The sequence below is a fragment of the Drosophila suzukii genome, chromosome 2R, assembly GCF_043229965.1.
Source record: "Drosophila suzukii chromosome 2R, CBGP_Dsuzu_IsoJpt1.0, whole genome shotgun sequence".
NCBI lineage: Eukaryota > Metazoa > Arthropoda > Insecta > Diptera > Drosophilidae > Drosophila > Drosophila suzukii.
Window position 1 is genome coordinate 14,806,724 of NC_092081.1, and position 11,836 is coordinate 14,818,559.

An 11,836-nucleotide genomic window follows, 5' to 3' on the forward strand; every position below is an offset into this window, starting at 1 on the left:
TATTGTTATTTGATGTTGCAAAATGATATTTGACTGTTATAGACGAAATCTTTCTTGAATATGATCTTATAACTATGATAACCTAAATTTGTACCATTGCAGTATTTTAGTTTTGAAAAATAATTTTCTAGTATTTTTATTTGCAATATAACTAAAGTGCATCCCACTGCTTCGAAACTTTAAGGACCAGAAAAGAGAGCCCGGGAAGAGAGTGGCTTTCAGCCAGGCGGCAACAGCAGCAGCTGCCTCTGTTGTTGTTAGCCAGCTCTGGCTGCAAACTTTTTCGCAAATAAACAAACCGAGGGCCAAAGCCGACTCACAGATACGCACGCACACAGGCGCAAGTACAATGTGGCTTAGAGGAGCCACAGAAACAGAAACCGTTGCGGTGGCAGCAGAATCCGAAGAGCGGCACGGCAGCCATGGCAATGGCATCATCATCGAGGAAGCAATGGCCAACACACACACACACACACACTAACAGAGGCCAAAGGACTCTCGCACTCACACTCACGCACATTGCGTGTAACCGGGCGTAAACAGCTGAATGGAAGCCCAGCCAAAGGGAATGCAAATAAAAAGAATATTACCCAGCTAAAAACCTGGCCCATAAAAATATCAATGAATACAAGCCGCTCCTTTGAGCACTTAAACATAGCTACCTACCAATTCATAAAAGCAACTAGCTTGTACATCTCTTTAAGCTCAGCTGCCATCATCTGGCTTCCTTTTCTGTTTTCTTGACGGTAGTTATTTTTGGGAGTTGGCTCTTTGACTGCGGATGTGCTGTAAAATCTGTGAGAGTGTGCGTGAGACAAATGAATTGGTTAGCTTTTATTGTGGCAGAGCTTCCTCTTAAGTTCCCTCTTCGGTATCCTGATTATATACTCATCTGTTACTATTTGTCTTAAAATACTTCAAACATTAAATAAAATGTTTTCATTTTTCCTTACATAAAACAAATGTTATAATTTAATATATTACTCAGAGTACAATCAAAACATTAGCAATATTTTGTATTAAACATGAAAAGCTATGATGAAAATTTAATCAACATCAAAAGCTTTAATTAATTTTAATTCCTTATATAAGAAAAATTTCATTTTATTTAATTTAATATATAACTCGGAAAACAAAAACAAACAAAACATTAGTAATATTTCAATATAATAATTCAAATAACATCAACAGCATTCATTTGTTATAATTCACAAGACAGAACCACACTTAAATCGCACCTTTATAGAAATATACAATCGACAAATAAGTTAAAATATTTTTTAATTTTCTTATCGTTTAGGTACAATTTTCCTAAAGTGTAAATAATTTGTTTACCTTAGATATTGTACCTTAATAATATACACAAAGTGCGTTTAGTCTAGTTGAAGTGCAAGCAACGAGTAATCGTAAAGTGGGGGATACTTACGTTAACCTTGTGGCAATTTTAATCAAAACTTCCCCCGGTTACCCACAAAGTTAGTCCCACATATGTACGCGTGTTATTATATAGGTAGAGATGTCTGAGCATATGCAAATTAACTTCACATTGCAAATGTGGCATAAAAAGCCGGAATAAACAAACCGAAATTGAGCAGAAACTCTCTGTATAGCCATGATAAATATGCACCACCAACAGAATGCTCTTTTAAACACAAAATACATTAATTAACAAGAGACATTTTTAATTTAATTTGTATGCCGTTGGAAAGTAAAAACTTGACAAAAGCTCCAGGCAAGTTAAAAAAAAAACACGACAGAAAACCAATTTATAAAAATTAATTGAATTAAAATGGGCATAAATTCCGCCAGGGCTCTGAGAAGCCCCACTGAATTTCGATTCATTTTTAAAGTTCATACCAAAAGTAAAACGAAAAATGAATATTGATTGGATAAAAGGCGAGATATTGAAGTTTAAAGATAATTAAGTTTGCCACAATTCCCTTTAAAGTTTCATCAAAATTCTTTAGCAGGAAGCCTGCCAAAAAGGCCAACAATTAAGTGCGAAGAACCAGCATACAGCTGCGCCTGAATCGCCTCCTTTTCGGCAGTTGCCCACTGGCAAAAACGAAAACAGGATGGGTCAGGACAAGTGCCAGAACTTGTCGTTGCCCAAAAACTGATGGAAAAACATCCTTGAAAGCGTGAATTCGCACACCCCAAAAATGTCGGGGCAAACAGCAAAGAGAGCCCCCAAGCTTGGTGGGAAAATTCATGGGCGTAAATTCCGAAGTCCCTTGGCACTCGAATGCTACTTCATGACGACAGAAACGCGGCAGCGACACATAAACCCTTTCAGGGGCTGATAAAATGACTGACAACGCGGGCCTCTAGACTCCAGATCTCGAGAGTCTTAGGCCCAAAAACTTTGCGCATCATTTGCCAGCAGAAATGCCAGGTCATTATGTTGCCCAAAAGATATAAATAGCTTTGTTTTTCAGATAAAAATGTTTGGCTTTTCGATTTTTCTTGTTATTTTTTGTGTTTTTTGTTGTTTTGTTGAATGGGAATTGGAAAAATACGTATACGCCGCGTAGCTGCGAACTCTGGCTTGCCCTTTGCTCTTTGCTTTGCCTCCTCCCAGCTCATTTGCCGCCTCCTTACTTCGGGTCTATTTTATTTATTTATTTTTTCCTTTTTTTTCTGGTGGGCCTCCCTCCCGGGACTTCTGCCAAAAGGAAAGTTTTTCGCTTCCTTTTTTTTTTGCGTCTTTTTCAAGTCTGAAGTTCAGCGGTGCGCAACAATTTTCAGGTCTACTAGAAAAACTGACAGCGAGCAAATAAATTTAAAGGGAAATTCTCCATGTGCTCTTGAAGTATCACGCTAAAGGTTTTCGCAAACACAGAATCCGCATTTCCACAGTACTTGAAAACAGCGGAAACTTGGCAAGTAATTTATCTATATTTCGCTTCCGCGGCTTTACTCCTCCATTTCCGTTTTTCCTTGGTTGAATATTATTTTTTTTTCCAAAACAATTTATTCACATTCCTGTCTCATTATTTATTCGACTTTTCACCTTGACCGTGTCCTTTATCTCACGTCCCTCACATCTGAATATCTGATGTCATGTCGGCGATAAAAGCGTTTCTTTTGTCACCTCCGTTTCTTTTGCCCGACTTCATCTGTCGCCTTGATTTGTGGCAACATAGAAAGTCACTAAGGGTAATTGAATTTGGCCCGAAATGATATATGCACGGATATTCTCTGCTGTTCCCGTGACAACTCCAATTAATCATACGCAACGTTGAAAGGGCGTTGAAATGAAATATCCATCGTACGTGTGATTTAATTAATTATTTCTTATTAATGGTGAAACATGTAAAGCCAAAAAAAAATACCATATCTAAATGGCGTTTATAGGAATGGCTTTTGGAATCCAGATATATTTTCAAAGCCCTAGCTATCAAAACTATTTGTTATGACTAATTTAAAATTTGTTTACTATCACTGCCCTACAAAAGAAGGGTTTATTTCATTTGTTTTCAAGAAGCTAACATTTTCTGCTATTTGGCATTTATTATTTAAAATAGGACTGCTTTCATGAGCAAAATGTCAAAACAACTTTAAAGGAGCTACACTCGTTGCATGGCTAGCAGCATTCATATCCGATAACCCAGCTCTTGGCCAAATGCCAAGCCAATATTAACCGGGAATATGAGCACACAATAGATGGCCAAGGGGTGGGCGAAACGGATCGGATTGGATCGGTCTGGCAGACAAGCGGCAAACCAAAAAATGACAGTTCGGATGTCAGGAGTGCTCGATGTTGACTTTAAAATCACATTCAAGAGCTCGCTCCGCACACTCAACTGGACTCGTATAAGCAGTTCAATTACACGACTCCCTGATGCATGCATGCACCGTCTGCCACGCCTACTCCCAACCACCCCCCTCCCACCACCACCCACCGCCCACACACCCACACAGGCATGTTTATTGAAAGGTTACATGAATGACACACACGCCACAAAAACTGAAGCACCCACACAGACAGACATCGACCGCAGACACACACTCACTCAGGGGCGTACGAGGGAGTTTGACAGGGGGTTGGGGAGTTCGGCAATATACCCATTTAATTAAATTTCGATTAATTAATTAGTATTTATTAATCGGAAAGAACGTGAAAAAGTAAAAGATTTCGATGTGTAGATTAAAATTTTAAGGTTCGTCTTAAATATGAAAGACATTAATTAAACAAATTGTTATAAACATAGGTCCCAAAATACCCGACACCTATTAAAAATATTATACCCCAATGAACCCAAAAGTAAAACATGAAAGGAACCTAGTGTTACAATAGATTTAAGGAAAGAATAATATATCCTAAATACTGCAGTTATCTAGGTCTTATAATCGACATGATTTAATTTTTATAATTTGGTATCATCGTTAAAAGCCACCATTCAACCCACAATGCTTAGTCAGAACGTTTTGCAGGCAAATTATAGCTCAGGTGTTGGTTATAAATTATATAATTAGAATCCAACACAAAAAAATTGTTAGTGTCATAATACCAGGACATTTTCATATAGGGGTTCAAATTAAAAATTATCTTTAAAAAGAATCTATAGATCAATTATTTTGTATAGAGGTCGTAACCCCACTAGGGTACGCCCCTGCACACATCTCACGCGCATAGGAGCATTTGCATTGTCTGTTGGTATCCCCTTTGATTCGTTCCTTTTTGGTTGCTTTTCATTGCATTAAGTGAATGTATCTGCATGCATATGCGACACGACAATAGCCGTGTATTTAGAGGGGGAAACGGGAGCAGCCCGCTGCCAATTGCAACAGACGCCGCCGTCTGGCAGCTCGTTACGTGCCATCACGAAAGGCCCCCATTTCGGGCCCAACTCCCCATCCGGAGTTCCCCAATCGGACCCCCTCTTAAAGACCTGTTCGTTCCGATTTAAGTTCGACTTTTTTGTGTTGGGTCATTGCCTACTTTTTGGGGCCCACGCGCTTCCTGTCTTTTCGGTTAGCCAACGCTTGATGGATGATTTTTGACCAATTGATTGATGTGCGAATTTTCCAAAGTTGACAAAGATTTCAGGTTCCACAGAAAACGGACGGCCACGTGGTCACTTTATGGCATAACTAGCCCCAACATTAATGGGTTAATTGGAATAACCAACCCTTGTGTCGGGACTCCTTTTTAACTTCCAGCACGGAAAGGAAATTTAAGATATAACAAAAATATGCCTATAATAATATTATACCATTATATTTTTAAATCATTTTCTCTTAGCTTCAATTTATTCACCGAACTTAGGAATTAAACACAAGCTTCTAGAACCTAATAGTCAAATATGTTATTTTTCAGTCAGTTTCAAGAAGCGATTTCATTTGATTTTTGAAATTTTAAATCTATATTATCCTTTCTTTTAATTTAATCAATAAACCAAAGTTTTAATTTCATTTTTCTGTGTATAAGCATAGAAGCAATTACTTATCTCCCCCCAGCAATATTTCAATGGGATCATTAAAAATGTATTACAAACTCAATTCCATAGACAGGAATTATATTTAGAGTTATGGTTCGACATAAACTTGTTTTCTAAACCATTTAACGACGTCCAATAAAAGTGTCAAACCCTGGGGTTCGAATGTTTCAGTGTTTTATGACTTTAATACGGCACCCCAAACACACTCTCTACGTGGCCAAAAAGCGTTTTTAATTAACAATTACCACATCAGGACAAGCCCAGGAACACGTGTCGAATTCTGTGGGTTACCTCGGGGCCTTGGGTGCCTAAAATTGAGATAATAGCTGGAAAATTAGAGAAGGGTCCCTTGGCAACTAGGGCCCCAGCCGAAATCAGTGGAGAGGGCTACCCTCAACTGACTGTTGTTTCTAATTTCATTGCGCGGGCGGCTACAAAATCCACAACATGAACGGAAGACTGAAAGCCAGACCGCACCTAAACGCATGACGCAGTCGGGAACCCCATTTTCCGAGCTTAAAAACCAACTGCTTGCATTTTAATTACGTTGTTCTTTACACCTTAACGTGTTGAAATGCCATAAAAGACAACAAAAGCAACTGAGCCAACAAAGGGCAGCAACAGCCAAGTCGTGAAAAGGCTCAAAAGGAAAAAGGAAAGTGGAGAAAAGAGGTCGACGGTCGTTATAAGTCAGGATACCCTTTAAAGAAATTACAGAAACTACAAGAAAAGTATCTCAAACAAATAAATAACCATGATATTTTTTCGTTATCTATGAATTGTATAATTATAAACTATGAAATAAGCAGCACAAATTAGGATTTTGCGATAAAATTACACTAATGGTATAGTTAATTATATATAAACTCTTACTTACGATGTTGTTTAAGAAAATTATATTATTGTATAAAGACAATTTTAATTATTTTACTATTAAAAGCCAATAAAGAAGGATACATAAAAATGTTGCTTAGAAATACAATAATCTTTTGTTTAATCAAGGGTATTTTTGAAGGGTATTTTCATGTCGAGAGGTTGAAAAGGACCGTGCATGCCTGTGGAGCAATTAAAAGTAGCTATTTGCTATCCCACATGGCGGACGAGCGAATCGCCAGAATTCCCCGGCTCAAAGGTGTGGAAATGCCTGTGAGTTGGCCAATGGCGACTTGCGCTTAGTGCGCGTGTTTGGCTCCATTTCGGTTGCCTTTCTGATTCTGTTTGCCTTTTTCTGTCGAAGTGTGTGGTCAGCTGTGGTCAATGATAAAAGCGAAACGATAATTTCCGTTCGTGGACCTGGGCGGCAAAGTGACCATTGACATGCAAATTTTCATTTAGGGCGAAAGCTTTCTGACAGCACGAAATGGTGTCGGATTGGAAGGTCAGAGTTCATTCGCTTGTGCAGCTGCCTGCAGCTGAAATCTATTTATAATATACATTTTATAAGCGTAGCAGTAATGGAAAGACAATAGTTTCTCAAAAGCAGATAAAGGAAAAAAATATAGCTAAAGTTAGTTTTACTCGTTATATTGAAAATAATTATACGAGTTTTTGAAACTTTGTTCAACGTGCCGCTAAGAGTCTTAAACTTAAACTTTCTTAAAATGTATATTTTCTTAATATTTTAAAACGTCTTAAAGAATTTCCTTACTTTGGACTATTAAAGACTACATAGCTGGTTAAATAAAAGTTATTAAGCTCCAAGTGTTGAATTTAAGAAAAAGAGATTTACTTTTCTTGATAAAGTAAACTTGAGGAGCTAGTTGATGCTCTTATTCTTTCTTGATTAGGCACTACAGGAAGTACACTAGTGTAAATAATGTAAGTTTGTTTAACTTTTTGCAAGATATTACGAAAGGTTTTCATTACTTTTAATGAAAATACGAAACTAAAACGACTTCTACTGAAAATAAAAACCTATTCAAGCACAGAGCTACAACCAAATATAAAGTTTACCCATAAAGGCTAAGTTGTAACTTAATTACAAGTTGTCTCCTGGCTTAGAGGCTCTGCATGGTAGCTCCAGGCCACCGCCCAGCGAGTGGTGTGTCCCTGGTGGAATTCCGTGGTGCTGACACTTGTCACCTGCCGCTCCTTTAGGTAGTCCAGTATCCTTGGCACATTGGCCTTGACGCCCAGCATTGTGGTGAAGATTCTGCCGCAGCGAAGAAAACCAACGTTAATTCAATTTCAGAAGGTAATCAAGATTGACTCACCGAACGCGCAGCTTGTTCTCCAGACTTTCATCTATGATGCGTTGCACAAACTGCACCTCGCCACCTGCGCATGTGAGTTCCTCCTGGCTTCCAGTGCGGGCATTATTCGGTGCAGGTCGTCTTTCGGGATTCCTGGTATTACCGCCAAAGGGATTTGGCAAGTTGGAATCGAAGAACGGAGGATTACACAGGCAAAAGTGGTACTGCAGCTCTTGTCGGTCCTTCTCGAAATAGCTCTTGAATATGCTCATCTTATCTGGCTGGGCATAGACTTCTATAAGGCTCTCAAGCTGGTTTTTCTTCACATTTTCCCTGGCGTATTCGATGTTTTGGAGTTTTGATTCCAGGGCCAACATGTGCCAGCCATTTTTCTTGGCGCCCAGCAGGGAATAAATGCAGGAGGAACCGCAACCTGCAGGGAAATATCTAAGTAAATCTTTATAACTTATTTTGCCTTGGCTCACCTATATCTATTCCCCTTATGTCCTTTAACTTCAGCGGTTCCATTAGATCTTCCAGCCATAAAATATAATTTAAGCGCAGGGCCAATGTGGGCACCAAACTTCCAGGTGCAAAATCCACATTTAAATCGTAGTATTCTTTTAGCAGCATTTTGGTCAGTTCTCGCAGGGTCTTTTCATTGCGAAAATTCACGAAGACTTTTCCATTAAGCTCCTATTTTAATAAAAATTATAATTTAAGTTTTGTTGGTCCAAAAAATAAGTTTGCACACTCACCAATTCGCACTCTTGTCGAAAATCCTTGTATTTAATGGCCAATTTTGTATAGTCAGGCGGCTGGCGTAACACATTCCGCGGATGCATGCCAAATTTCTTGGCATTTCCTTTAGTTTTTACCATGTTTTTCTAAAAATAATTACAATTGTTTATGAAATGAAATGCCGCCGAAATTCGAACAGCTGTTTAGTGCGGCAGTCTGGCAACTCCTGTTATGCCCACAAGAGATGATACTTTTTCGATTACTTTAGGTAGTTTTTGGTTTTTTCCACGTGTCTGTGACTGGTCATACAACCACTTGTTGACTTAATTTTTGTAAACAAAAACAATAAATTCATGGCTTGGCCGGGTAAATTGTTAGTTACCTACGAAAACTTTACCGCCGACTTGCCAGCTCTAAGGATTGACCAGAAAACCGAAGGATGCTTCGGTTCCTGCAACTGCAAGTGCAAGTGCTGTCAAGGATTCAGGGAGAAATACGTGGCATTCAATGGGGAAAACGCACTTGCCTCGCAATTTTCCGAAGGAGACGATGTCCAGAAAATGATGCGTTTCCGGAGCTCAGACATGTTGCTTTTACTGCAGGCAGCACAATTACGTGATAATTTCTGGACCAATCAGTACTTCAAGGTGGATTTACAGGAGGATTATCAAGCTATTTTGAAGGTTTTTGAAGATAAAAACCGAAAAGTTTACTTGGAAACGGTGGCCACAATTATGGATACAGTAAGCACTGGCTATAGACGAGCAGTTAGCCAACTAGAAGGCCACGAAGCGCACGGAGCTCTACGCCCCAAGTTTGCCTCTTTTATCCTGCCAGGATTGCGTTGTGTTTGCTATAAATGTGAGCATCTTCCCTGGAAAAAGCTACAGGATGTGGAGGATCACCAAAGGACACATCGCTATACGGACAACTTTCACTGCCAGATTTGCTATAGGCGTTTCTACCTGCAACACTCATTAACCTCCCATATAAGCAGGCAAATGGGATCCTTCTCTGAAGAACTTTATGAAAATGAGAGATACAAGAGACTGCTGGAGAATCAAAAGTTAAAAGAACAAGCTGAATTGCAAATAGCACCTGTCAAACTTGAGGATATAGAGGTGCCAGTTCCTAGGAACCTGAAAATGTACTTTAAGGAGGACTCAAAACCCCCCATCCAGAAACGAAAGAAGTCTATTCACACCAACTGTCCACTTTGTTATGAAAAATACCGCTTTTCCTTTAGCCACCAGCTTCATATGGTTAGGCATAAAAAGGATCGCTCAGAACTAAATAAGCTTCATTTCTGCTCCTACTGCCACAGGTCCTTTCTCACCCTCAAGTTCCTAAAGAAACATCAAAAAAGAGTTCGAGTTTCCAGTAATCTGCTCTATCGTCCTTTCAAGTGTGGTACTTGCCCACAGAGGTTCCAATTGTGGTCTTCCCTTGAAAGACATCTAAACCAAATGCATAGAAAACAAAACACCTGTCTTATTTGCCAACTGCCAACTTTGGCTCGATGTTGCGCTGCTCATACTGCCATGGAATGCAGAGAAGCCATTAAAAAACACCGGATAAAACAAAGACTTTTGAAAGGTCCGCCAAGGGGAGGCTGCCAGAAAAAGCCAAAACCAATTTGCAAAGTGTGCGGCAGAGAGTTCGCAAATAATTTTTTCCTCAGAGAGCACTTGAACAAGAAGCATTTAAACAGGAGGAATTTTACGTGCGAAATCTGTGGAGCGAATTTCTACAGTCAGGGCACTATGCAAACCCATCGACAATCAGTGCATCTTTTGACTCAGACGATTAAATGCGAGGTGTGTGAGCTTATCATTAAATCTAAAAGGAATTACCTAAGGCACTTGAAATCTCAAAGTCACAAGGATAATTTGACTAAATTAGGAAGGGATAAGGACAAATGCAATGAAAGTTTGTCCAGCAATCCATCAACAACTAATCATATTAACATTGCAATAAAATCCACCGAGGATCAGCATCTTATGGGATCGAGTACAGAATATTCAGCATTAAACAACGATAGAACAGTCGCTTCCCAAGATGGTCAAGAGAAAAACTGGCAAACGCCTTGCAGATTTCAAAAGCCAGTAAAAGTTACTTTTTGTGAACCTTGTGGAAATTCAATTATAGGGAGTATGCAACGGCATTGTAGGTCGACTAAACATAGGCTAAACATGGTTGTATACAACAAGAAGAACAACTGCACTTTTTAACATTTCTTTTTAAAATAACTTATAAAAGGTCCCATTAGCAGATAATAAAAATCCGTCCAATGCTTGTTTAATAAGAAATTATTTTTTTAAATGTATTGTAAAATTCGTACTTAATGTATAGTTTCTTAAAACATAATTGTAATTAAAATGTCTGGTCAGAAAAATACTCTTTAATATAAATTACATTGACAACTCATCACAGACCAACTTAGTTTTCTAAAATAAATATAGATATAAACTAATAAATTATTCCGCAATCCTTTTTTTATTCTTGGTCCACCTCGTTTTTCATCGGCTTTTGTACAGATTTAACGAGTATATTAACATACTTTTAATATCTATTTTGTAACTTTTGACATGACTCTTCATCGTTTTATTTAAATAATCGCGGCTGAATATAAAACCGTGTTAATATACTAAATCCGTAAACTAGTATTATTTGAATTTAGGTTATTTTGTTGTTTATCGAACAACGGTCACTTTAAATAATTTTCGGAAAAACAAAACACATTTTTACAAAAAACTGTGTTTTATTTGAATAATATTGATAATACTGACTAATAATGTCGGAAACTAGCTCCAAGGATAATGTCAAGACGGCAATGACATATATTTGCGGTGGTAAGTTGGTCTCGTAAAATACTTCAAGAGAAAAATGATTTTTTTCGGCACGCACATGGCTGCTAGGATACAATAATAGACGAATTTTGGTTTTATTAATTTATTCTAATTACTACATATATACTTTTAGAATGTCATCACGAGAACGAGATGCGACCCAGGGATCCAATTCGTTGTCGCGAGTGCGGATATCGTATCATGTACAAGAAACGCACCAAGCGTCGTAAGTAATCCATTTTTGACCCCTAGAAGCCGCCAATGATTCTCAAACTGTACTGATGAAATCGTTCTTCTAATTTTCAGTTGTTGTCTTCGATGCCCGTTAAAATTTCTGAAAAGTAATGGATACCCGTCTAAACAATATTTTTAAGGAACTAGTTTGTAACTCCACAAGGCTTATGCGTCAATAAAAGTCCTTTTATAACTCAACAAGTGTTTATAATAAAACCAAAAAGGAAATAGTTTCAAGAATCTTTATATTTATTAAATCCTCTAAAAAGTCTTGCACTTGTAAATTTCGTTGTTTATGGTTATAGCAAACTTGCACTCATGATATCATATCATACTATATTTCTGAAAACAAAACACGGTGGAACCCTTTCCACAT

At 38.2% G+C, this 11,836-nt stretch overlaps 3 protein-coding genes across 4 annotated transcripts; 2 read left to right on the forward strand and 1 right to left on the reverse strand.

Annotated features, from left to right (window-relative positions):
- Positions 1-6,484: 6,484 nt before the first annotated feature.
- LOC108010307 (U6 small nuclear RNA (adenine-(43)-N(6))-methyltransferase) lies at positions 6,485-8,609 on the reverse strand. Of its 2 annotated transcripts, none has more exons than XM_070995258.1 (5): positions 8,395-8,609; positions 8,122-8,332; positions 7,658-8,069; positions 7,427-7,596; positions 6,485-6,863 (listed from the first exon to the last, which is right to left on the reverse strand). In XM_070995258.1, exons 1-5 carry the CDS (start codon positions 8,515-8,517, stop codon positions 6,772-6,774), a joined length of 1,008 nt encoding a protein of 335 aa, XP_070851359.1. In that variant the 5' UTR covers positions 8,518-8,609; the 3' UTR covers positions 6,485-6,771. The 2 variants fall into 2 exon arrangements, with proteins under 2 accessions (XP_070851359.1, XP_070851360.1); XM_070995259.1 differs by having other exon boundaries at positions 6,485-6,856; positions 8,395-8,608.
- Positions 8,610-8,660: 51 nt separating this feature from the next.
- On the forward strand, positions 8,661-10,854 carry LOC108010306 (zinc finger and BTB domain-containing protein 41). The gene has a single exon (XM_017075189.4). It carries the CDS (start codon positions 8,731-8,733, stop codon positions 10,606-10,608), a length of 1,878 nt encoding a protein of 625 aa, XP_016930678.3. The 5' UTR covers positions 8,661-8,730; the 3' UTR covers positions 10,609-10,854.
- Positions 10,855-11,068: 214 nt separating this feature from the next.
- Positions 11,069-11,661, forward strand: Polr2K (DNA-directed RNA polymerases I, II, and III subunit Rpb12). Its single transcript, XM_017072773.4, has 3 exons — positions 11,069-11,229; positions 11,360-11,452; positions 11,533-11,661. Exons 1-3 carry the CDS (start codon positions 11,172-11,174, stop codon positions 11,553-11,555), a joined length of 174 nt encoding a protein of 57 aa, XP_016928262.1. The 5' UTR covers positions 11,069-11,171; the 3' UTR covers positions 11,556-11,661.
- Positions 11,662-11,836: the final 175 nt, after the last annotated feature.

Coding starts and splice junctions, on each gene's coding strand:
- LOC108010307 (XM_070995258.1), bottom strand. CDS start 8,517: ATGGTAAAAACTAAAGGAAATGCCAAGAAATTTGGCATGCATCCGCGG. Junction 8,070..8,121: donor CATAAGGGGAATAGATATAG/GTGAGCCAAGGC, acceptor ATTTCCCTGCAG/GTTGCGGTTCCTCCTGCATT. Junction 7,597..7,657: donor GAGAACAAGCTGCGCGTTCG/GTGAGTCAATCT, acceptor TCGCTGCGGCAG/AATCTTCACCACAATGCTGG.
- LOC108010306 (XM_017075189.4), top strand. CDS start 8,731: ATGGCTTGGCCGGGTAAATTGTTAGTTACCTACGAAAACTTTACCGCC.
- Polr2K (XM_017072773.4), top strand. CDS start 11,172: ATGTCGGAAACTAGCTCCAAGGATAATGTCAAGACGGCAATGACATAT. Junction 11,230..11,359: donor AATGACATATATTTGCGGTG/GTAAGTTGGTCT, acceptor ATATACTTTTAG/AATGTCATCACGAGAACGAG. Junction 11,453..11,532: donor CAAGAAACGCACCAAGCGTC/GTAAGTAATCCA, acceptor TCTAATTTTCAG/TTGTTGTCTTCGATGCCCGT.